Here is a 24,577-nt window from a genome sequence, read left to right as displayed (position 1 = left end):
TGAAAAAGGGCTTGGGGAAGGAAATCTGAGAGACTGCAGAAGGAGTGAGAAAATACTGAGAGGTGGAGGGGAGAATGAAAAGGAATAGGGGCTACGAAAAACAACTTCCCCCTGTCTCAAAAGATATAAAGGGATGAGGATGTGGCTCAATGGTTAAACGTCCCTGGGTTCAATCTCCAGTACCAAAAAAAAAAAAAAGGAAAAATTAAAAGAAAAGAAAATCGAGTTCCTTAAATCCGGAGTTGGAGGCTGGACACCAAGTAACTAAGTAGAGAAAGAAGTGTGGATAAGGGCGAGAGCAGAAAGCAAGGAGGAGGATTAAAATCTAATTCGACGGCTTGATGATGAGGACAGAGACTGAGTTTGGGAGTGAATGAAGGCAGGAGAACAAGTGACCGCTCGCCCTGCGGAATTGAGGCTGCAGGTGAGGCGGCGGAGGGGAGCCCGGGCAGGAGAGTTCGGAGGCCAAGCGACTGGGACTCTGTGGAAAGTTGGGCCAAGAGAGGGACCGCCCCCGCCCAAGCCCCGCCCCTTCAGCGAGGCCCGCCCCTCCCAAGCGCGGGTTGAAAGCCGGAAGCTGGCTAAGTACCGCGTACTCTGTTTCACCGTAACTAAAAGATTCAGGGCGTTTCCGTGTGCGCCCCCAGTCCTGGGCCGTGAGACCTCGCCACGGTGACGCGACCATGGGGGCTCTGCCCCGCTGGCCGCCCGTGGTTCTTGGACTCCCCGTGGGGCTGCTTCTTCTGTACGTGAGCGCTCTGGCCCCGGTTCGCGCCTCCTTGCGGCTGTTGGACCACCCGGCACCAGTCTGTTCGCAGCAGGTGAGACCCCGAAGCGCGCTAGAGACGCGGACACGGCGAGAATACTGCGGGGGCGAGGGCAAGCAGGGGCTGGCGGCCCGGAACTACCGCCAGGGGTAGGAAGACATGAAATCTGCGTTGGGGGGTCTCACTGGGATACTGGGCGTGGGCAAAAAGATCGCGGCGCTCTCGGAATGGTGGGAGTTGCGGTATGGACGCGGGGGAAGTGGGAGTTGGATGGAAAAAGGTTGCCCGGCGCGTGTTGCACAACCCAACTCGCCGTCGTGAGCTGGAGGAGGGAGCGAAGACTCCGCCCGGGCCAAAGTTTGGGGAAGGAGACCGAGGCACGCGGCCGGGTCCGGGAGGCTGGCAGGACTGGTTGGAAACAGGCTGCGGTAAAGGGGACTTGTCAGGGGCCAAGATGAGTCTGGACTGGACTCTATGCGGTGCGCTCTACACATAACCTCCTTCTCTACCGGGTGGCACAGCGTGACCCCGGGAGGCTGGAGGTGGCTCTTGAAAGCTTCCCCTTTAGCTGGTGCACTAAAGCCTCCAAAGAGCCGGGAGTAGAGGACAAGGACTGACCTCAACTCCGCTTCTAGGGGACTCGGCAAGTAGAGCATCCCTGATGAGCAGGGATGGCTTACAGGACTACAGGAGCACCAGCAGAGAAACGTGGCATGACCATCTGCGGAGGAGCAGAGCCTTGAGTTTTGTTTCGTTTTGTTGAGATGAGTCCTCCCTGTGTTACCCAGGCTGGCTTTGAACTCCTGGACTCAAGCAGTCCTCTTGCCTCAGCCTCCCACGTGACTGGAACCTCAGGGGCGAGCCATGCAGATGATTCTTAATGATTCCAGATCTGGGAACAGGGTAGGCACGCTGTGGGATGTAGGCAGATTTGTGATTGTCAAGGAGGATCCCCACACACACATCCCCAGGAAATGATATATCCATCTGTCAGGTAGTTGCCTTGCAATGCAACTTTGACCTTTAAGAAAAAAAGGAAATAGCAAAACAGATGCGCCCCCCCACCCTCCTCAAAATACACTTCCCCTCTCCCCTCCATGCTGTCTCTTTTCTCCCTGTTCTGGTTTCTCAGCTACCGCCCCCCCCCCCAACCATCCCCCACATGCCCCTTACTGCACCACTGTTGACCCCAGGGAATAATATTCAGTGTCTGAGTCAGAGGATGTGAAACAAAGGGATATTTCTCTTTAATATTGTAGAAGATTTACCAAAAGAGGGTGGAGAATGCCTGTTTTACAGAAAAAAAAACAAAAAAATGTAAAATGTAACCAATGTTGGGAAATGTCCTTTTGATTTTTATTATTGGCCAAAATAGTAGACTCAAAAGTTCATCGGGTCCTTCCTGCAGATTGTGTCCCAACATGGAGGATTTGGTGTTCCTTTATAGATGGCCATTTGTCAGGTACCTGCCAAATACAAAGTACTATGCTAGGAACTGAACCTGTAAAGAAACACTCCTGGGCCTGACGCAGTGGCAGATGCCTGTAATCCTAGCCGTGTGAAAGGCTGAGGCAGGAGTTCAAAGCCAGCCTCAGCAATGGCAAGGCACTGAGCAACTCAGAGAGATGCTGTTCTAAATAAAATACAAAAATAGGGTTGGGGATGTGGCTCAGTGGTGGTGTGCCCCCGAGTCCGATCCCCAGCACCCATTCCCAAAAGAAAGAAACACTCCTGTGTCCAGGGCTTAAAATCATCTAGGAGGAATGTTACTGTCTTAGAAGGCAGCCTATAGCAAGCACATTTTGCACAACTGTAAGCATACCAAAGACCAGAGAAAGGAAAAATCACTTCCAGCTGGACTAATCCTTTTGAAAAGACATTTTGGCATCCCTGAGAGCTGGTGGGAACCTCCAAGAGGTTGGTTGGAGCATTCCAGGTGATAAAAGGGCCAGAGCCAAGGTCCTTAGGTAAAGAGTGTGGCTGGAGTGGAGGGTCTGTGGAGCAGGAAACTGCGAAAGGAAGTTCGAAGGGAGATAGGGACGTGATATGGGCTGGGCTAAAAGGGTTTTTTATTTATTTATTTTATGTGGTGCTGAGGATTGGACTCAGGGCCTTGCACATGCAAAGCATGCGCTATACTGCTGAGACACAACCCTAGCCCCGCCAGCCTTTTTAAAGATAAGCTCTCACTGAGTTGCTTAGGGCCTCACTAAATTGCTGAGACTAACTTTGAACTCACAATCCTCCTGCCTCAGCCTCCCAAGCCCCTGGGGTTACAGATATGCCCACCCGCCTGGCACTAAAAGGGTTTTTGTTGTTTTGTTTTGCATTGGTGATCAAATCCAAGGCCTTGCCTGATTCCAGAGAAGACTGGAGAGAAATGCTCATGGCCAGATTTGTCCATTTTCTTCCTTCCTCTTCCCCTCTATCTGCTCCTGGCTCACAGACAACTCATCTCCTTAGACAGCTTCCCTGTCTGTTGACTAGTCATTTTAGAAGAAGCCTCAGGTGGGCACAGTGGCACACATCCAGCTGCTCTAGAGGCAGAGGCAGGAGGGTTGAGGCCAACCTGGGCAAAGTTCTGAAAAAGTCTTAGAATTTTAAAAAAGGGCTGGGAGAGTAACTCAGCTGTAGAGTGCTTAAAGCCTTGGGTTTCATTCCCACTACTATACAAAAGGAAAAACAAAAAACCACACCCTTAAAATTTCTGCCCCTCCCCTGAAGTTTTAGTGGATATAGCATGATATAGATGGGAGAGAAAGCCACAAACCTGAATTTACATCCCAACATCACTTATATTTTCTGTAACCTTGGGCAATTTAGGCTGGATCTGGGTTCCCTCATTTCCACAATGTAAGGAGTGGGTGACCACCTCAAAGTGAGCCACATCATTTTCCAGAATATGAATGCCCAACAAAACCATGGTTGGACTTAGTCCTAGATGACTCCATCCTAAAATGCTTCTTCTCCTAGCTCAACTGCAAGCACAGGATGTGGGGACTTGACAAATATCCATTGAGTGAAAGAACAAAAGAATGAACCCAAGGAAGGAGTTATTAGCTTTACTTGAAAAGCAGCCTTAAACTAAGACCAGCCCCAGCACTGGTTCTATCTGCCTGGATTTAGCACCTCAAAACCCTGATGACTGATTTCCCCCACAGAAACCAGTCCTAGAGACACCATAAGTAATTGCATTTCCCTCTTTGGCTGGCCATCCCCCTGCCTGGGCTTTCTTGCAGGTTTCCCAAGACTGTCAGACTGAGGAAAGCCCATAAGCAAAGACAGTGACAACTTGGAGTTGGTCAGTATGAACGTTAAACTCAGTTTCATAGACAGGATATACATTTCGTTAACAAGTTCTTTTTTCCTGAACACTTGTGGTTTTCACTTGTGGTGATAGAATGACTGTTTGGTTTAACCCTTTTATCTTCTGGTTGCCAAAAGCCACTTTCAGTTCTACTGCTCTTCCAGACTGTAAAAAGTTGTGTCTGTGGACACGCTTGCATAGTGTAGACACTGGAGCAGGCAGGACTGGGGACACTGTATGTGGTAAAAGCAGCAATTAGCAAGTCCTGATTACCATGCCTGACTTCTCACCCTGGCTGCTTGCTGCTCTTGCCAGACTAATCTCCCATCAGGAGACAGTGACATCAATTAGCATCCAGCAAACAGAAGCCTGCATCTTAGAGTGAGAAGTGATCCTTGCCTCATAGGTTATAGGAGAGCTTTCACATGCCATATCACTCACAGATGAAAGCACCAGGCTGGGCACACTGTGGCATTGTACCAATGTTCACCTGGAGCTTGGTGCCAGGAACTGTGTTGGCACATATGCTTTCTTCCAGTACTCATGACAACCTTTGAGATTGGCAGTGCTAACCTGCTTTAGAGAGGCCAGGTACTCTTTTCCAGGCCAACCATCAATTGCTTGTGGAGCTGAGCAGGACCCTGTGTACAACTTCAAAGCCCACTTTTCTGTATCAGGCACCCAGTAATGTTCATTGAATACCCAGAGTTAGTGCAGTCTTTCATTTCTTCTTTTATGTCTTCCCATTGTGGCTAGGTCTTCTCGTTTTTCTTCTTCCTTTTTTTTTTTTTTTTTTTTAATATGCTATGGATTAAACTCAGGGCCTATGGAGCACACTAGGCAAGTGCTCTACCACTGAGCTATAACCCTAACCCCAAGATAAGTTTGAAATAAAGAAATTTGGCCAGGCACAGTGACACATGCCTGTAATCCCAACAACTCAGAAGGCTGAGGCAGGAGGATCTCAAGTTCAAATCCAGTCTCAGCAATGTAGCAAGGCTGTGTCTCAAAATAAAAAATAAAATGGGCTGGGGATATAGTTCAGTGGTTAAGTTCCCCTAGGTTCAAGCTCTGATTCAAAAAGAAAAATTAAGGGTAAGGAATTTGTTAGAACAAGATCTTAGTATCCAAAAATAATCCTTAGTACTAATTTTATGTTATTAAAAATGTTATATTAATATAAATTCTGTGTTGAAATTCTAAGGGAAAATATTCACTATTTCTTTCCCTAAATTAATGTTTTTATCTCCCCCCCACCCCCCGGCATTGAAACCAGGGCACTTTACCACTGAGCTGCATCCCCAACCCTTTTTGTTATCATTTCTTTTTGTTTTATTTTGAGACAGGGTCTCACTAAGTTGCTCACACTGGCCTCTAACTTCAATCCTGTCTTATCCTCCCAAGTCACAGATGTGTACTACTGGGCCCAGCTGTTTACCTCATTTTTCAATCGTTTTTCTTTTTTAACAACATTTTTTAAATTTATTTTTAGTTGTAGTTGGACACAATACCTTTATTCTGTTTGTTTATTTATTTATTTTTTATGTGATGCTGAGGATCGAACCCAGGGCCTCGCACATATGCTAGGCAAGTGTTCTACCGCTGAGCCACAACCCCAGCCCCAACTACTTTTCTTTTAATGAATTAATTTCAGATGAGGTGTTGCTAAGTTGTCCAGTCTGACCTTGAACTTGTGATCCTCCTGCTCACCCTTCCCAGTGCCTGTGATTACAGTCATGTGCCACCATGTTGGATTCATTTTTCAATCTTTTTATTTGTTTAAAGCAACATCATAGATAAACTTCTTTTAAAACTGGTACTAAGATGTTTAAAAACTGCAAATCCCTGCCTCACATCTAACCAGCTCCCCAAGGGCAATTGCGTAAAATTCCTTACTTATTTCTTCTAACGTTTGTCTCCATATTCCTAAATATACTGTTATTCATTCTTAATTTGTCAATTGTAGATATTATCTATTTTTGTAGATGAAAATTACATTACCCTCTTCCCTCCACTTCTCTTTGCCATTTTATATTATATCACAGTTTAGTTAAATTGGTGTTTATTAAACAAGTAAGCAATCTTCTCTGCAGAGCAGGTTTGTGTCCTTTTGATTATATTTCTTTTTTGATACAGTTTATTTCCACCTATTCCTCTGAGATGATCATTGCTTTAATTTTTCACTTGTATAATTTTCCATGTAACCAGTCTTGGTTTTTCTGTCAGATTTTTCTCATTGTATTTTCCTTCCAATCATCAAATATTCCATCAATTCCATTTTCCCTTCCCCCAGAGAACTCTCTCAGAGCCCTCTGTCCACCAGCCCCTACCTGAACTGATTCCTCTGTGAACCTATAACACAGCTCTAATACCAGACATCCATCATGGTCAAATCTGCCAACTCCTGGATCCTGTGTCTTCCTGCTTTGGGTTATTCACACATCTCCTGGAGCATATGCTCCTGCAATTTTCTAAGTTTATGAGGGATAGATATAAATATATAATAAACTATGTACATAGGTATGTATATATATATATATATATTTTTTTTTAGTCTTTCTTGAAAATATCTTTATTCTACTCTCACCTCTTTTTGATAGTTTGGCTGGATATAAGTAGTCTAAGAATTATTTTCCTTCAGCATATTGAAGATATAGCTTTATTGCCTTCAAACAAACAGTACAGATGCTAACAAAGCCAATGCCGTTGCATTTCCTGCTCTTTCTAAGATATTTCACCTGTTTTTTTCTTTCTGGAAACTTTTAAAATCTCCTTTTTATTATGGTATTATAGTGTTTTGTGGTATTTGGGCCTTGGTCTGTATCTTTTTTCTTCATTTGCTATATAGGTCATTGAGTGGAGCTTTTTAATTTGGCAGCATGAGTTCTTCAGCTCTAGAATGTCTTCTTCTTTCTTTTTTCTTAATGATTTCTTCCCATTTATTTATTTTTTAGTTGTTGATGGACCTTTATTTGATTAATGTATTTATATGCAGTGCTGAGAATCGAACATAGTGCCTCACACATACTAGGCAAGCACCCTACCACTGAGCCACAATCCCAGCCCCCCACACACACTTTTATTCATTCACTTTTTCATAATCCAGCTAATTGTATCTTATGTTCCCTGAGTTAAGTCTCTAATGTTCATGTTTCTTCTAGTTTTGTTTGTATTTGTTCTAGTTTCAGAGAAATTTCCTTGATTTTTACAGCCAAACCCTTTGGTCTTTATTCTTTCTTTCTTTTTTTTTTTTAGTTGTTGATGGACTTTTACTTCATTTATTTGTTTTCATTTGGGGTGCTGAGAATCGAACCTAGTGCCTCACACATGCTAGGCAAGCACTCAACCACTGAGCCACAATCCCAGCCCTGGTTTTTATTGTTGAAGTTCATTTTTAGTCTCTGCTTACTTTCTCACAATATCCTGTCTTTGTCTTATGAATGAAATGTCACCTCTTCTCTCTTTGGAGCTATAATGGTTTTATTTGTTTTAATTTTATTCTGTTCGAAGCATTGTCTTATTTCCTCCAGGAGCATTATTTAAAATTTTGTTTTGATCTATTTTTATACAGGAAACCCATCTCAATTATTGGATACTCCTTGGCTGTCTGAGAATACTTTAAGGAGGATATTAGCTCAGTGGTAGAAGAAAACTCCTGGATTCAAGTCCCAGTACCACCAAAAAAAAAAAAAAAATCCCATTATCATTTTCATATGGTTTGAGAAGAAGTTAGAATATGTACATAGTTCATGCACTGTGACCTTTAAAGGAATTTTGTAGCTGCATTTTGCCTATATGCAAGTTTTTCTGTTTTGATTAAATCTTTTCCACTTCAAATTTCTTTTTCTCTTTATCCCTTTTACCCTCAATAACCAGTGTGTTAACAGCTGATATAGATTTTTCCATGTTTTTCTATGTTTATATAATCATGCTCAACCATATGTAAATATATTAGGAGGCTTTTTCATAATTTATTTCTATACAAAATGGGATTAAAGTACAAAAAGTTCTTTGCGACATATTTTCCTCACTCAACAACACAGCTATCTCTCTCAGTTATAGATATCTGTGTAACTAATTCTCCTTAATATTTGCACAATATTCCCTAGGAGATAGCAATCTATTCAAACAGTTCCATTTCAATGGATATTTAGATTTAAACTAGATCTTTCTTTATTCAGCCATTCTTCATTAATGAACATTCTGTACCACAGGGAAAAAAAAAAGGAAAAGTTACCCTTTTTAAAAAAACTAGGGTAAGCTTAATTCTCAAACTTGATAAATCTTATACAGAAGAAGAAAGCTATGGCCAGTTTCACTTATGAATATAGTTAGAGGCAATTCTAAATAATGTATTAGCAAATTTAATATAGCAGAATAACAAAGAATAATATACCATAATCTGGTATAATTTATTCTAGGAGTACAAAGTTTGATCCATTATAGCAAATCATCAGTATAATCCATTATATCAGTAATTTGAAGGAGAAAATGTATGAAGCTATGTTCATAAATGCTGGAGAGTATTTGGTAAGCTTTTGGGATGCTAGCTGAGGATGAAGCTCAGTTGGTAGCATGCTTGCCTCACATGCACAAGGCCCTGGGTTCAATCCCCACACCAAAGGGGGGAAAAGATTCAGGGATGCTCTTAAGAAAAGCTACAGGCATAATAGTAATAGAAGGGAAATACTGGGGCTGAGATTGTGGCTCAGTGGTAGAGTGCTCATCTAGCACATATGAGGCCTTGGGTTCGATCCTCAGCACCACATAAAAATAAATAAACAAAATTTTTAAAAAGAAGGAAAATACTTATACATAGCAATAACTATCGAAAAGCAAGACCAAACAGTAGCTCAGTATGGTGACATACCAAGCTATTTTCATCATTCTCAGGACTAGAGGAGGATACCCACCAGCACCATTGTCAGTCAGCTGTTTTCAGACCTTCCCACTTCCTCTTGGTCATCATGGGCATCATTTTGCCATGGTTTTTAAGAAGCTACCAGTGGATAAAATGGAATTAATTCCAAATGGAGTATCCATCTGCCTTTTCTAGAGGAGCTCCCCATATGAAGATGAATGAACCAGTTTCTTATCCTCCAAGCCTCCATCCTAGAGTTTCAAGTGGGAGGACAAAGGACAGGGTCCTGGGAGTTAATCTTACCATTCAGAAAAAAAGCAGGCATTTGTCAGAGGGAGAGCAAAGGCAGCATGCTGGCCTCTGCTGAATTTGAGGAGCACCTCAAAGGCTGTGATGCAAGTCCAGGACCAGCAGCTGGGAATTAATACTAGAAGCTGCACAGAGTGCAGGGTCTAGACCCCAAGAGCATGTGCACAGGTGTCCTAAAGAAGAGCACAACAGAGTCAATCTGGAATGTGTCCAGACTGATCCCTATGTCCACTTCATGTATGAGCCCCAGGGACTCATCTGCTCCCTCCCAGGCCTCAGCCCTGCTCTCTGCTCCTTCTTAAGAGAAGCAAGTGCCAACCCAAATAACAAAGAATAATAAAGAATAATACACCATAATCTGGTATAATTTATTCTAGGAGTACAAAGTTTGATCCATTATAGCAAATCTTGCACACATACCAAACTACTCTGTTGGCTTCAAATGTGTGCTTTTGATCTGCTTCAGCACAGAATGAGTTTGGTCCATGTGAGCAGCTAGGAGAATTCAAAATACCTGAGCCTGAGTTCCATGGTCCTCCCTTCTGCACTGCCGAAACTGAACACATAAAAGTCACCCCTCAGAAGAATGGTTTTATTTACTGAGCTCTCCTTCAGGCCCTAAGTTGGATCCCAAGCCCCCGACATTTCTAGAAAGTGTATAGGGACTTAGGTGGATTTCCCGTAACTGATCGGCTTCAGGACTCATGATTTGGCTCTCATCCCTCCCACCTCTTAACCTTTGGCTATCCAGACCAAAGGTTGGAAGCCTCAAGAGATTTGGGGGCCTTTTCACTAGGGTGCCCCAAGACAAACCTCTCAGTGTCTTTTTTTTTTAATATTTACTCTTAAGCTTTAGGTGAATACAATATCTTTATTTTACATTTGTGTGGTGCTGAGGATTGAACCTGGTGCCTTGTGCATGCTAGGTGAGCGCTCTACCACTGAGCCACATCCCCAGCCCTCTCAGTGTCTTTTAAAGTTGTAAAGTTCCCAACTTCTAACAGTTACTTATAAAATCTCCATTTCCATTTTGCCATCTATCATGCCCCTTCCCCTTAGTTGGTCAGGATGAAAGAAGACCTCCCAGAGAGATCCCCAAAGGTGGAAAGGGAGAGCTGTGTAAGTTTTATCCCCACAAATGAGCTTGGGAAGGTGTCTGGAGTCCAGCAGTGCATGGGTTAAGTTCTTTCTCAGCTATAATTACTACCTTCTTCCTTTCCACAGGAGCTAGACTGCAGAGTCAAGAACAGTAAGTCCTTTTTTTTTTTTTTATTCTTCTTGTTGCTTTGTTAATACTGTGATTGGCTTGTGCTGATTTCTGGCAGCATATCTGCAGCCCCTCTACAAGTTCAGGCTGTAGTAATCCCGGGTGTGGGCACCTGTGCTTTGTATGGAGAACATTTACATGCAGAAGTTGGGTAGTGTCATTTAGATTTTGAAAGTATTCTCTCATGTGCTGCCCTAGTGTACCTTTAAGACAATTTGATCTGCCACGGCTCTTACTGTAAAGTGAGACATCTGTGGTGTTGGTTGTTTTGTTTTTTGGTGCTGGGCATGGAACCCAGGGCCTCACATAAGCTGGTCAAGCCCTCTACCACTGAGCCACATCCCCAGCTGCTTGGCTTGGTTTCATTCAAGGGTGAGGCACATACTTCTTGTGTCTGTGCTGATTAGGGACCCCGACATGTAAAAATCAGCTCTTACCACTGCCCATGATCCATTTCCAACCCCTGCTTCTACTCAAAATTCATCTCCCTAAATTGCCCTTTAGACTCAGAGCTTTGTGGTTACCCCAGACCAGCCTTAGAAAAGAGCAATTGGACAGTGGAGCTGAGGACCCCAGGAGGATAACAACTGGAGGGTTGCAAGCTGGAAGGTCACATGCCCCAAACCTTTTAGGAACTAGCTCTCTGGGCCTCTTGGGGATAGGAAAGGTGCCATCTCTGATTGTTGCTTCTCCCTGGTTACCAGGTACCTGCCTGGTTGACAGCTGGATCCACCCTCGGAACCTGACTCCCTCCTCCCCAAAACACATTGAGATCCAGCTGCGTCTTGCCAGAACCCAGCATGGAGACCTGGTCCCTGTGGTGCACATTGAATGGACACTACAGACAGATGGTGAGTGGGCATGTCACCCAGGCCCTGGGGTTCCACCACCTCCAAGTGAATCCACAGCTAGACATCGCTTCCTATTCAGACTCAGAATTAGGCTCTGGTCCTGTGCTCAGACATGAAGGCTGCAATTCAGTGCTGGAAGGATCCATCAATCGTTCTGCCAATACCTTCTCAGTGTTTTAGAGGCGAGCCCACAGCAAAATCCTGTCATCACACTATCTTTCATGGAAGACCTAAAATTTTTATTACCCTGGGAAAGTTGTTAATTTTATGAAAAATTCCAGATGTTTACTGGAAAAATAGTAGCACATTTGCCAGCACTTTTTCCCTTAACTTAGGGGCCAACACTTATTAAAACATCCCCTAAACCTGTTCAGAGTTAGAGTCTGATTACAGATTTGGGAAGACTAGGGTCTAAATAGAGCCAACCTTGGTGAACAGGTCTGGGGTTGGTTCCCTCTGAGTCCCCAGCCCACATTCTTCTCTGCAAGAATGGCGGGGATGGCTGCTGTGAGACGCAAGTTTGCACAGCCCCTGCTGCTGGTCTGGTGTAAAGTGCCACTTGTCCTCACCTAGCTGGGTGGCAGCTGTCTGAAAGGCGGTAGGCTGAGGCAGAGAGTGAGCTGAAAGGAACAGGAACTGGGGGGTTAGGCGAGATGGGCAGGTTTTCCTTTAGGAGTGAGCAAGCATAGCAGATAGGGAAGTGGCACACCCAGTGGTTTATGCAGCTGCATCTGTTTGTCTCCTCTCCTCCCTCTGACCTTTAGCCAGCATCCTGTTCCTTGAGGGTGTAGAGCTGTCTGTCCTGCAGCTGAACACCAATGAACGTTTGTGTGTTGAGCTTGAGTTTCTGTCCCAACTGAGCCATCACCGCAAGCGGGTAAGAAGACAGCTCCTGAGTGGATTGTGTTCTTCTGATGACACCAGTGTGACTTGTCCCCATATTGGACCCTAACTTAGAATAATAAGAAGGTGCTGGAGGGTCTGAGGAATTCAAGATGGCTGCTCCCCGAGAAGATAGTGTCTGCTGTGATCCATAGGTGGGGGGGTGGCGGGGCACAGCCTAATATCCCCACCCTTGCTTTTTCCTCACATTTTACCTACCTATTCATTCTCCCCCTCTGTTCCCTATCCCCCACCCCAGTATGCTGGGACTTAAACTCAGGGCCTCCTGCAAAATGCTCTGCCACTGAACTACCCCAGGCCCTTTGCTATTCATTCTTAAGGAAATTGAATTGGAAGACCACTTCCACAGCTCTACCTCCTGGGTCTGTAACTTGAATTGATCCAGGGCCTGCCTCCAAGAGGGAATAACTCCCCAGGCCAAAGACCTGTTATGGGTGGGGTGTGGGTGTGAGTCTTAACAGCTTGGTCTGGTTTTGCTTTTCACAGCTGGAGGATAAAATGTTGGTCTTGTGTAGTTAGTTGAAAGCAGCGACTCCCAAAGCTGTTCCCTGGACCATCAGCAACCTTTGGGAACTTGTTAGAAATGCGTGTTCTCTGGCCCCATCCCAGACCTCTTGAAAAAAAATCTCTGAGGGTGGGGCCCAGCAGTTGGTGTTTAAGGACCCTCTGTATAACCTAATATAGGTGCTAGTTTGAAAAACTACTGGTTTAAATTTGCAGATGATTGCTTTAAAACAAATTAAATCTGCCAAAGACATAAGCACCGAAGGCAGAGCCCTCCTCAATGTTAAGTGAGGACCCCAAACTTGGCTGCTATATGGAGGGCAAGGACCTGGTGCCTTGATCTACTTAGAATCAAAGGACCCCCCAGCCCCCTCCACCAGGTCATTAGAATGGGGTTTACTCTGGAGGCTGAGGTGGAGCATCACCTAGCCCGGGAGTGTGAGGGCAGCCTGGGCAATGCAGCAAGGCCCTGTCTCTCAAAACTTTTTTAAAAAAGGAGTTGGATTCTGCATCTGTACTATCTGGAAGGTAGCTCAGTACAAACATATCTCACTGCAGACCCAGGGTGAGAGGGACCGCTAGCTCTCCCTCTGCTCTTATGTGCTTCAGAACATTCTCCACAGAGACCCCCCACTATGCCTTGTAAGAGGAAGATGAACAGTATATAGCTGCCTCTTGTGTTCCAGGTCCAATAGCCTCAAGCCCTCCAGCTCAGGTCCCTTACTCCCATTGTTCGGGAATTCCAGAGAGCTGATGGGAGGGGAGGACTGCTCCCACTGTCCACCTGTTCTGCAGGGGTTTTTGTTTTGTTTTGTTTGGGTGCCAGGGGTGGAACCCAGGGCCTTGTGCTTGCTGAGCTCTGAGCTCCTGCTCTACCACTGAGCCATCCCAGCCTCTGCCCTCCTCCTCTGCATTTGACAATGCTCTCTACTGATGAGGCCAGCCTAGGTTTTTTAAAACAGGCAGGAAAGACCAGAGAAAACAGGAAGATACTGTGCCTCCAGTTTCAGATTCTGCTGTGGTGGTGGTTTTATTTCTACTTATGACTGGTTTGGGGGGAAGGTAGGGATGGGATCCTGTGGGCCCAGATGGGCGACAGGTTTGTGTGACCCACCCAACCTCCCCTCCTCCCTTCTCTTCAGTGGCGTTTTGCCTTCAGCCACTTTGTGGTAGAACCCGGCCAGGAGTACGAGGTGACTGTTCACCACCTGCCCAAGCCCGTCCCTGATGGGGACCCAAACCACCTGTCCAAGAAGCTCCTTGTGCCAGGTAAGAGCCTCCTCCTAAGCCATTTCCTCCATCATTCAACTCTGGAATGAGAAGCTGGCAGCAGGGGCAGACAGCAGCCTCCCTGCTGAGTTCAACCATGGCTTATTGCCAGCATGTGGTACCCACAGAAAGAATAGGCGCCTGGGTCTGGGAGCTCCTCAGCGTGAGACTCAGCCTCCACCCCTTGAAGGCAGCCCCTTCTTAATTGGCCAACACTGGATATGGGCCCAGGATCCCAGGAGTGTGATGGGAATAAGAGCCCTTCCCTCTGTCCAGAGAACTAGCTCAAGCCCAGAAAATGTCAGGAAGATAAGACACACTGGGAAGAGCGGTGGCTCCTGCTCTCAGCCTAGTTCCAGTCACATTCTTCATTCCTGCCCCCACACACACCCTGTCTGCATTTGTCCCACACCCATCTCCATTATCCCACTTTCTTCTCTCCCCTCACTGACCCATCCTGCCTGGGATCACTGCCAAGTGTATCTTCTAAAGCATACTGGACACCTTCTATCTATGTCACCTTCTATACCTCTGTCTTCCCCTGAATCTCAGCCATTTCCTACATCTCTTGTTCAGAGCCAGGTACATCTAGAACCTCAGCCCACCGAGGACGAGGTCTGAGTCTTCCACACTTCTGTACTGTTCAGAACCTAATAAATCTCCTTGTTTATGTAGCTGGTTAGGAAATGCTTGCTGGTTTTTGATGCTGAGGATCTCAGCCAGGGCCTTGCATGCTAGGCAAGCACACCCCACAGCACTCCACCCCAAGCCCAGGAAATGCTTAAGAATGGTGATGACCTTCTTCTTATACACACACACACATACACACACACACACCAATGAATCAATAAGATTCATTGTTCTCTGACGTGTTATTACATTTTCTAGGTTTGCTTTTAGTGGGCTCTTCTACTGCAGTGTCATCTCCAGAGGGCAGGACTTTGTTGTACTCACTATGGTGTGTCTAGTGCCCAATGCCCAGGACAGTGCACGTCTCAATAGGTCTTTGTTGAATGAGTAAATCTCCCCACCCCCTCTCCTGTTCCTAAAGTAGACTGACTCATCCTGTCCCTCTAAGGTGGTTCAAACTTGCCACATGTCTTTTTAAACCAAAGTAAAAGATTATAATCAAGGAGATTGGAGAAGACAGATGCTTTAGTCAGCTTTTTTGCCACTCTGACTAATAAAAGAGCTGACAAAAAACAATTTAGAGGAGGAAAAGTTTATTTGGGGGCTCACAGTTTAAGAGATTCCATCCATAGATGGCTGACTGCATTCCTCAGGGCCCAAGGTAAGGCAGGACATCATGGCAAAGAGTACGACAAAGGAAAATAGCTAGACACATGGTACCCAGGAAGCAGAGAGAGGTCTCCTCATGACAAAATATAAACCACAAAGGTATACCCCCAGTGCCCCACTCCTCTAGCCACACCCTGATTTTGGTTCTCATCCAGTTAATCCTTATGGGGGAGGAGGGGATTGATTCACTGATTGGGTTAAGGCTCTCATAGCACAATAATTTCACCTCTTAATCTTCTTGAATTGTCTCACACATGACTTTTAGGGGACACCTCATATCTAAACCATAATAAGGGACCAAGAATATCACTGTTCTTGGTTGTGGCTCAGAGGTAGAGCACTCGCCTAGCATGCGTGAGGCACTGGGTTCAGCACCACATAAAAATAAAACAAAGGTATTGTGTCTACCTACAACTAAAAAATAAATGTTTTTAAAAAAAGAATATCACTGTTGGGCAGTGGTCCTCAGTGTGATCTATGGACCAGCAGCATCAACAGATTGTCTGGGAACTTGTTAGAAATGCAGATTCTCAGCACCCACACAGATCTGCTGAATGAGGAACTAGTGATGATGATGTCCTCAAAAGTTTGAAAAAACTGCTGTGGGGACCAAAGTACTCCTCAGCCTATAAAAAGGCAGAGGCATCTGTGGGCCAGGAAGCTCCTGGTGGGGAGAGAAAGAACTAGAAGGATCAAGACTATGGCTATCCAAAGTGAGCTCAGGAGGCATATACTAGAATCAGGAAGGTTTTCTGAGAGAGAAGGGCTGAGATGGACAGGTCACTGCCGATACTGGATCTTTGGCCAGTGGTAGCAGTCCAGTCCTGGAGCTTGCTATAAAGGGACCGTCTTTAAACAGTCTTCCCAAGGAACATGATTTTGGCTGCTGTTGCCCAGAGTCTGGAAGAGCAGACTTCCTAAGGCAGAGGCTTAATTGTTTCTCTTTCTGGGTCGGCAGATTGTGAGGACTCCAGGATAAAGATAACCACGCCATGTGTGAGCTCAGGTAACTGGCTGGCCTGGGAGAACTGTACCCAATGCAGACACATGCACGTGCACACACATGGGTGTGCACACCCCTTCTCACTCCCAGCCCACATCTGTGCCCCTGACAGGCAGCCTGTGGGACCCCAACATCACCGTGGAAACCCTGGAGGCCCACCAGCTGCGGGTGAGCTTCACCCTGTGGAACGAATCCTCCCATTACCAGATCCTGCTCAACAGTTTTCCACACATGGAGGACCACAGCTGCTTCGAGCACATACAGCAGATACCTGCGGTAATGGCCATTTCATCACCCCTCTGACATAGCTCCAGAGCCCAACACTGCCGAGTCAGGAGTGGCCTGGGCGCCCAGCAAGCCGTAGAGTTGGTCTTTCTTTCCATCTTTTAGCTGATGAAATAGAGTCAATTCTCCCCTGCCCCCTACCCGTCCTTTTTGTTCTTCCTTCCCCCATTCTCCCCTTATTCTCTATTTTGCTGTTTTTATTCTACTTGATTCCAAAAAGGATTTGTATGTGTGTACACACACACACACACACACAAACGCACTGGGGTTTAAACCCAGAGGCATTTCACCACTGAGCCACATCCCCAGCCCTTTTTAATTTTGAGACAGGGTCTTGCTAAGTTGCTTAGGTCCTTGCTAAGTAGTTGAGGCTGGCCCTGAACGTGAAGTCCTTCTGCTTCCTGTGTTGCTGGAACTACCTCAGTGGCTAGGTGTGAGCCACCGAGCCCAACTCCAAAAAGGATTGAAGATTAAAAAAGAAGAAATGTGGGGATTAAGACAAAGGGGTCCTACAGATAAGAAATAAGATGAAGCCAGGTTAGTGCAGAAAAGATGTGCTGTGTGGTCTGTCCCCCTGCTGGGTGTGAACACAGATCTGTCCTACAGTCCCCAGCAGCCACGCAGAGGGGGAAATACCAGTTACTACTGTGTTTATCAGTTGACAGCAAACCACTCGCCCTGCAGAATGGTCAATTTTTCTGGAATAGAAATCTGAAAAGCGTTTCCCCCTCTGGCCTTCCTGAGAAGTGCATTTGGTCCATGAGGGTGATGTCCCCACAGCTTCTTTGGGGATGTGATGCAGCAAGTTCGTATCCAACTGGCCTTTTCCGTCCTCCTCTCTGCAGCCCAAACAAGAGGAATTCCACCAGCGAGCCAACCTCACTCTCCCGCTACACAGCTCTAACTGGTGCTGTCGCCACCGAGTACAGGTGGGTGGCTGTGATGCACACAGGTGTGGGAGAGTGTGCACAGGTGGGCCTTCCTGCTAGGGGGCGAGGTAAGCAAGGGCAGCTGTGGGCCTGCGCTGTATCGGGCACCAGCACCGCTCTGTCTGTAGTGCCCTGGCAGGGAAGGCACCAGCCTGCCTTTCAGCTGCCCTGTTCTCCCAACCCCACCTGGGCAAGGGACCTTTGACCCATTGCACAGATAGGAGACCTGGTTCAGCAGCCCCTGGAAAGATCTTTGGGTTTCTTGATAGAGTGTTTTAACATTGCCTAGGCTGGACTCAAAGTCCTGGGCTCAGATGATCCTCCTGCCTCAGACTCCTACGCCCAGCTCAACAGCCACATGGAGGTCCTGGCCTAGCCACCCAGGGTCCATTTCTTGCAAATAGCCCCTGCTGTTGAGAAAGCCTGGGGATGGGTGTATGTTGCCACCTCTCAGAGGCCCTCTTCCAGTTCTTCCTCTTCTCTCCCAGGTCCAGCCCTTCTTCAACAGCTGCCTTAATGACTGCCTTAGACACACCATGACCATCCCCTGCCCAGACGTTCCAGAGACTTCAGGTAGGGGGGACACCTCTGCCCTGGGTTGTGTCTGGGGTGAGGTTGGGTGAAGGTCATCCCCTGGAGCTGAGTCCTGACCTGGTCCTAGGTGTAGTGGAGAGGTGGGGAGGGTGTCTTAATTTGAGGACACTCTCCTGAGCTGCACTCCCCACAGCCCTTGGTAAGCTGTGTGGCCTTGGGCAGAGTTTGTGGCTTCCTTGTCCTAACTTCCTTGACTGGAAGATGGGGTTGTTACTAGCACACAGTTACAGTTAGGCACCAATAAAATGGAAGTGCTTTACTTCTTACAAACTGCTAGTCACAGTATGGTGAAGTAGAGACTCCCCACCCCAGGCTCACAGATGAGGAAACTGAGGCAGAGATGTTGAATAGCTTGTTCCAGATCACATGCTAAGGTGGTGGAGAACCCCAGCTTCCTACCTGAGCCAGTTGCTTACTTCTCCTTCAGAAGCCATGGGTCCCCAACTCCCACGAGGCCATCGCCACATGCCAACTGCACAACAGCAGACATGGCACAGGCTGGAAGAGACCTGGCCTCCCAGGTGGGAGGTGAGGCACCTCTTCTTAGGCCAACAACTGAGGGTGCTTCATGTAGATGGCTGCATTAAGTTTGACCCATATCTAAAGTGCTGGGTATAGGGTTAGGGTTAGGCCCTCCGTGGACATCAGTGATGGGTTTTGTAATTACTGCTAATAATTAAGAACACTCTCTTCTCTTTTTTCCTTTTTTTCTAATTGCAGTCACAATTGCAGGTAAGCTCAAACCCTTTCCCACATTCCCCAGGGGTCAGAGGTGTTCCTGACTGAGCCTTGTACCCAGCCAGGCAGACAAGGCTGAACCTGAGGCTCAGTGTGTCCTGGTGCAGGCCAGAGAGGACAGAGCCAGGGACTGGGGAATGGCACTGGGACCCTTGCTGTCACTCACGCTGTTCTGCTCACCACAGAGTATATACCCCTGTGGGTGTATGGCTTCATCACGGGCATCTCTATCCTGCTGGTGGGCTCCATCATCCTGTTGATTGTCTGCATGACGTGGAGAATAACAGGTAAGGAGCTCTGGGGCAGGTAGGGGGCTTCCCACTATTCCTCATTTTTCTCTGTCTTTCCTGCTCCTCCTTCCTTAACCAGTCTCACTGCTAGACCTTCCCTATAAGGCTGTGCTCAGAGGGCACCCTTCAATTCAGCCCTGTAATCTCAACCAAGTATAGACATTGCCTCTCTTACATTAAACAGTGATCCCAGTTCCCAGAAATCTAGAACATGGCATCAGGCTGACGTGGGCTCATAGACCACTGACTGCCTGGGAAGATGTCTTAATTCTCTGAGTCTTAGATTTGTCTGTTGTAAAATGACAAAGATAGTACTGACACCATAAGACTGTTATGAAGATTAAGTGAAATAATACAAAAGGTATCTCAAAAAAGTCTGGGGATGGAACAAACCAGATGCCCTTCAGTAGATGAATGGGTAGGGAAATTTTGTATATGCACAGAATGGAATATTACTCAGCATTAAAAGAGAGTAAAATCATGGCATTTGCAGGTAAATGGATGGATATAGAGAATATAATGCTAAGTGAAGTAAGCCAATCCCAAAAAACCAAAGGCCTAATGTTTTCTTTGATATGAAGATGCTGACTCATAATGGTGATGTGGGGGGAGCATGGGAGGAATGGAGGAACTTTAGATAGGGCAAAGGGGAGGGAGAGAAAGAGAGGGGAGCATGGGTGTAGGAAAGACGGTGGAATGACTTAGATAGCATTACCCTAAGTACATGTGTGAAGACAAGAATGGTGTGAAAATACTTTTTGTACAACCAGTGACTTGAAAAATTGCACTCTATATGTGTAATATGAAATGAATTGCATTCTGCCATCATGTGTAACAAATTAGAATGAATAAATAATTTATTTTTTTTAAAAAAAAGGTCTGGGGATAGACCTGAGTGGTTGAGTGCCCCTGGGTTCAATCAAGTGCTCCTGGGTTCAATCAAGTGCTGGGGGTATTGCTCAGTGTCAGGGCACTTGCCGATCTCATATGAGGCCCTGGATTTAATTCCTAGCACTGTAGGGGGAAAAAAAGAAAAGGTAAAATAATGATGTTAGCGGATATTTTTGTTTTGTTTCATTTCTGCCATTGTAGAGAGTGTGTGTGTGTGTGTGTGTGTGTTGCTAGGGACGGAACCCAGGGCCTTGTGCATGTTAGGCAAGTGCTGTATCACTGAGCAGCATCCCCAGCTGCCATAATACTTCTGACCATTTCCTGAAGTGCTGCATGCTGCCAGGTAAAGGAAAGGAAAACCCCATTAGTTACACACTGTCAATAGACTGCCCTTTTAAATTAGAAAAGGACCAAAGAGTAAGATTGAAATTAAGGTTCCAAATCTTTGGTGGTGGTACAACACTGCTTGTATAGTGTATGTGAAACCCTAGGTTCGCACAAAAAGGAAAGAAAGAATTAAGAATTAATTAATTAAAGTAACTCTCTTACATGGTCATCCATGAACTCTCTTCACCTCAAATGTCACAGAAGAGTCTGTTCCATGCAGTTTTTTCATCACATGTCCAAGGGTTACAATTGCCTAAGTATGTTGGTTCCCCTTCCTCACCTCAAAAATACCAGGAGGAAATGTTGTAAGTGGCTGGGTGCAAGCTCTGGAAAGAAATGTCATAAGCTATCTGCCTCTTGCAAGGACACTTCTGGGGAAGAATTTTCCTGCCAGTAGAGTTTGTTCATGAAAGTTCCTCCCTGGTCCCTCACCATGGATCAGATCCCCAGTTTTCCTGCAGCTTAGCCTCTGTGACAGGCCCCGCTGGGTCAATACCACAAATATCCCAGGGACCCCAGCTGACTAAGTGTGTACAATGCACAGGGCCCCTGACACACATGATCGCATCTACCACCACCTCAGACTCATTTTACACAGGAAGAAACTGAGTTTCAGAGGTGTTAGTAACACTGGCAACCAACCAGGCCTTGTGGCTGGGCAGCTCCCCAACATGGTGTCTTTGCGAAAGCCCAGAAGCCTCTGATAACCATTATCTGGAGGATTGCTATCCTTATCAGTTGTCCTTTGTCAGGGGTGGTGCAGTACTCCTGTGAGACACCCTGTGAGCTGGTCCCTGTTTCCCTCCAGTAGAGTCACTCCAATGTACTTCTTTTTATTTCAGGGTCTCATCATGAAAAATATGGAGATGACACCAAATACACTGGTCAGTATTCTGGTCTCTGAGGGGCTGGTTTGTGTGTGTTATTGTTTTTAAAGGTTGATGGTGGGTTCTCAGGATAAATGAAGGGTCACCTCTTGTGATCTGGCCCCTGAGCCCCTCCCTTCAGAAGACCTCACATTTAGTACCCACCCTCTGGTACCCACACAGAGGACTCTCAGGGTGCCCCAAACACCAAGGCTTAGGGCGGTATTGGGGATTGAACCAAGAGTACTTTACCATTGAGCTACATCCCCAGCCATTTTTTTTTATATTTTATTGTGACACACAGTCTCACTAAGTTGCTTAAGGCCTGAGGCTAGCCTCAAACTTGTGATCCTCCTGCTCAGCATCCCAAGTCAATGGGGTTACAGGCTTGCGCCATTGTGCCTGGCTGGGACACCATGTTTTTAATCACCCAGACAAAGAAAGAAAAGTAAGTATACCATATCTTGTGAAGAAAGGTCTTTCCCTGAGCATGCACATAGCCAGTCTTTGCATCATTTTTTTTCCAATTAAAATGATTAAAGTATAGGCTAAAGGCCAGAAAGGAATGTGAGAGAAAGACTCTTTTTCACACAAGGCACCAAACTGATTTTTTTCAGGCAGCCCAAACAAGGCAAGACAACATTTTGCTTCTTCTAAAAGACCTGGGTTGTGTTTCTTAAGCTAGAGAGTCAAACTTTGTGCTTGATCTGGGGCCTTTACAGGCTGACCAAGAGGGACACTACCCTGGGCCTGGGGCATGGGGATTAAGCATGTGGTCTTGCTTTCCTTGGTTTCCCTTAGGTGTCCTGCCCACTACTGACCTGACCCCACCACCACTAAAGCCCAAGAAGGTCTGGATTGTCTACTCAGCTGACCATCCTCTTTACGTGGATGTGGTTCTAAAGTTTGCACAGTTCCTGATCACCACCTGTGGCACTGAAGTGGCTCTTGACCTCCTGGAAGAACAAGTCATCTCAGAGGTGGGGGTCATGACCTGGGTCGGCCGGCAGAAACAGGAAATGGTAGAGAACAATTCCAAAATCATTATCCTGTGCTCCCGAGGTACCCAGGCCAAGTGGCAGGCCATGCTGGGCTGGGAGGAAGCCACTGTCCAGCTGCGGTGTGACTGTTGGAAGCCCACTGGGGACCTTTTCACAGCAGCCATGAACATGATCCTGCCAGACTTCAAGAAGCCAGCCTGCTTTGGCACCTACATCATCTGCTACTTCACTGGCATCAGCAGTGAGAGCGATGTCCCTGACCTCTTCAACATCACCTCCAGGTACCCCCTTATGGACAAGCTTGAGGAGGTTTACTTCCGGATCCAGGACCTGGAGATGTTTGAACCTGGCCGGATGCACCGCCTCCAGGAGCTCACAGGGGAAAATTACCTGCAGAGCCCCAGTGGCTGGCAGCTCAAGGAGGCGGTGGAGAAGTTCCGGGAGTGGCAGACCCAGTGCCCTGACTGGTTTGAACGTGAGAACCTTTGCTCCACTGATGACCAGAACCTCCCATCCCTGGACGAAGAAGTGTTTGAGGAGCCACTGCTGCCGCCAGGGAGCGGGATTGTCAGGCAGAAGCCCCTGGTGCTGGAGCCTGCCTCCGAGGGCTGCCTGATGGTAGATTTATGCATGGGTGAGGAAGGAAGGGGAATGTCGAGGGTGGCACCCCAATTGCAGCCCCAGGGGGAGGCCATCCAAACTGTGGTGCTTCCCAGAGAGCAGGTACCTGCTGCTTGTGCAGTGGAGCTGGTTCCTCTTGCTGACAGCAGCGTGGCCAGCCGGCTGACCTTGGTGGAGGAGGGCGAGGCCTGCCCCCTGCTGGAGGATCATGGCCTCCAGAGAAAGAACATCCTCTTCCTCCCGGTGGACCCTGAGGACTCGCCTCTCTGCAGCACTCCAGTGGCATCACCTGGCCACCTCCCCGATGGTGTGAGGGAGCAGCTAGAGGGTTTGATGCTCTCACTTCTGCAGCAGAGTCTGAATAGCCAGGCCCAGGGTGCATGGGAAGATCCTGCCCTGGTCCTCAAGGACCCCTCCATACCCTGTGAGGAGGAGCAGCGGCAGTCCGTGCAGTCGGACCAGGGCTACATCTCCAGGAGCTCCCCACAGCCCCCTGATGGGCTTGGGGAAATGGAGGAAGAGGAAGAGGAAGAAAAGGACCTAGGGAAGTCAGCTGAGCAGCTGTCTCCTGAGCTTCTGCAGGACCTGAGGAGCCTCCAGCAGCAGCTTTTCTTCCAAGATCTCCAAAAGAACTCTGGCTGGGACAGTGTGGAGTCAGAGAGGCAGGCTACAGAATAGCAGGCCGCTTCCTAGGGCCTCCCTGGTCCACACCCTCCATAGGGTATTCATGTGCATGTGGGGGTACGTGTGTGTGTGTGTGTGTGTGTGTGTGTGTGTGTGTGTGTGTGAAGCATCTGCCTTTAAAATGTAGGTGTCTTATCAAGCATGGTGGCATGTCCCTGTGGTCCTAACTACTTGGGAGGCTGAGATGGGAGGCTCAGTTGAGCCTAGAAATTCAGGACCAACCTGTGTGACAGCAAGATCCTGTCTCAAAAATAAATTAAGGAGAATAAAATGTAGACATTCTGATTCTGATCCCAGTACCCCTCCTTAACTTTCCTTTATGTGACCATCTGTTCATCTTGTGTCCCCACAAGAAGTCACAACCCATTCCCAGGAACTCGTGGATGAGTCATTCATTGATTCATTCAGCATTTATTTGGCATCCACTATGTGCCAGGCATTTGGGATAAAAAAGTATATTGCACATGCCGTGGCCTTGGCCACCAAGAAGCTTAACATCTAGTGAGAACCAAAAATTATCAAGCGTGGAATGAGGATGAAGGAACAAGGTATAAAGACTGAAGAGAGGCCTGGCAGGGCCCTGGCCCAGGGAGAAGCTGGTTTGGGGTAATGTCACAGTCCCAGGGAAGGGAGCAGCCTGGGGGTGAGTGCTGGAGGTGGGGGGGAGGCAGGAGAGATGTGGATGGGGAGGAAGCCAGAGCTTGGGGCAGGGAGAACCTTGTAGGCCAGGCTGGGAGCTGGGACAGCAGCCCAGAGGCCTGCTGGGGATGCCTTTCATGAAAGGTGAGCTGGTGCCCTGCAGGGGAGGGGACTGTGTGCCAGACATGCCTGGAAGTCACCTCAGATCAGTTTTAAAAGCAGACAGGATAGAGTGTGTGATGTGAAACCTAACAGCATTCAGTGGGGAGAAGAGTCTGGAATCCTGAGCTCTCTGACTGGCCGCCTGTCAGT

The 24,577-nt window shown here is 47.0% G+C and overlaps 1 protein-coding gene across 2 annotated transcripts; it reads left to right on the top strand.

The window, feature by feature from the left end:
* Positions 1-575: 575 nt before the first annotated feature.
* Positions 576-24,267, top strand: Il17ra (interleukin 17 receptor A). 2 transcript variants are annotated; one of them, XM_076852534.1, is made up of 12 exons: positions 576-821; positions 10,469-10,493; positions 11,216-11,362; positions 12,127-12,239; positions 13,912-14,038; positions 16,296-16,343; positions 16,453-16,616; positions 17,471-17,554; positions 18,043-18,127; positions 19,072-19,173; positions 21,297-21,338; positions 22,122-24,267. In XM_076852534.1, the coding sequence occupies exons 1-12, from the start codon at positions 684-686 to the stop codon at positions 23,618-23,620; spliced, it is 2,574 nt and encodes an 857-aa protein (XP_076708649.1). In that variant the 5' UTR covers positions 576-683; the 3' UTR covers positions 23,621-24,267. The 2 variants fall into 2 exon arrangements, with proteins under 2 accessions (XP_076708649.1, XP_076708651.1); XM_076852536.1 differs by lacking the exons at positions 576-821; positions 10,469-10,493; positions 12,127-12,239 and having other exon boundaries at positions 11,222-11,362.
* The last annotated feature ends 310 nt before the right edge of the window (positions 24,268-24,577 follow it).

Source organism: Callospermophilus lateralis, chromosome 4, assembly GCF_048772815.1.
Source record: "Callospermophilus lateralis isolate mCalLat2 chromosome 4, mCalLat2.hap1, whole genome shotgun sequence".
NCBI lineage: Eukaryota > Metazoa > Chordata > Mammalia > Rodentia > Sciuridae > Callospermophilus > Callospermophilus lateralis.
The sequence above is the reverse complement of the archived record's forward strand: the minus strand, read 5'-3'. Positions and strand labels throughout refer to the sequence as shown.

Coding starts and splice junctions, on each gene's coding strand:
- Il17ra (XM_076852534.1), top strand. CDS start 684: ATGGGGGCTCTGCCCCGCTGGCCGCCCGTGGTTCTTGGACTCCCCGTG. Junction 11,363..12,126: donor ATGGACACTACAGACAGATG/GTGAGTGGGCAT, acceptor TCTGACCTTTAG/CCAGCATCCTGTTCCTTGAG. Junction 21,339..22,121: donor AGATGACACCAAATACACTG/GTCAGTATTCTG, acceptor GGTTTCCCTTAG/GTGTCCTGCCCACTACTGAC.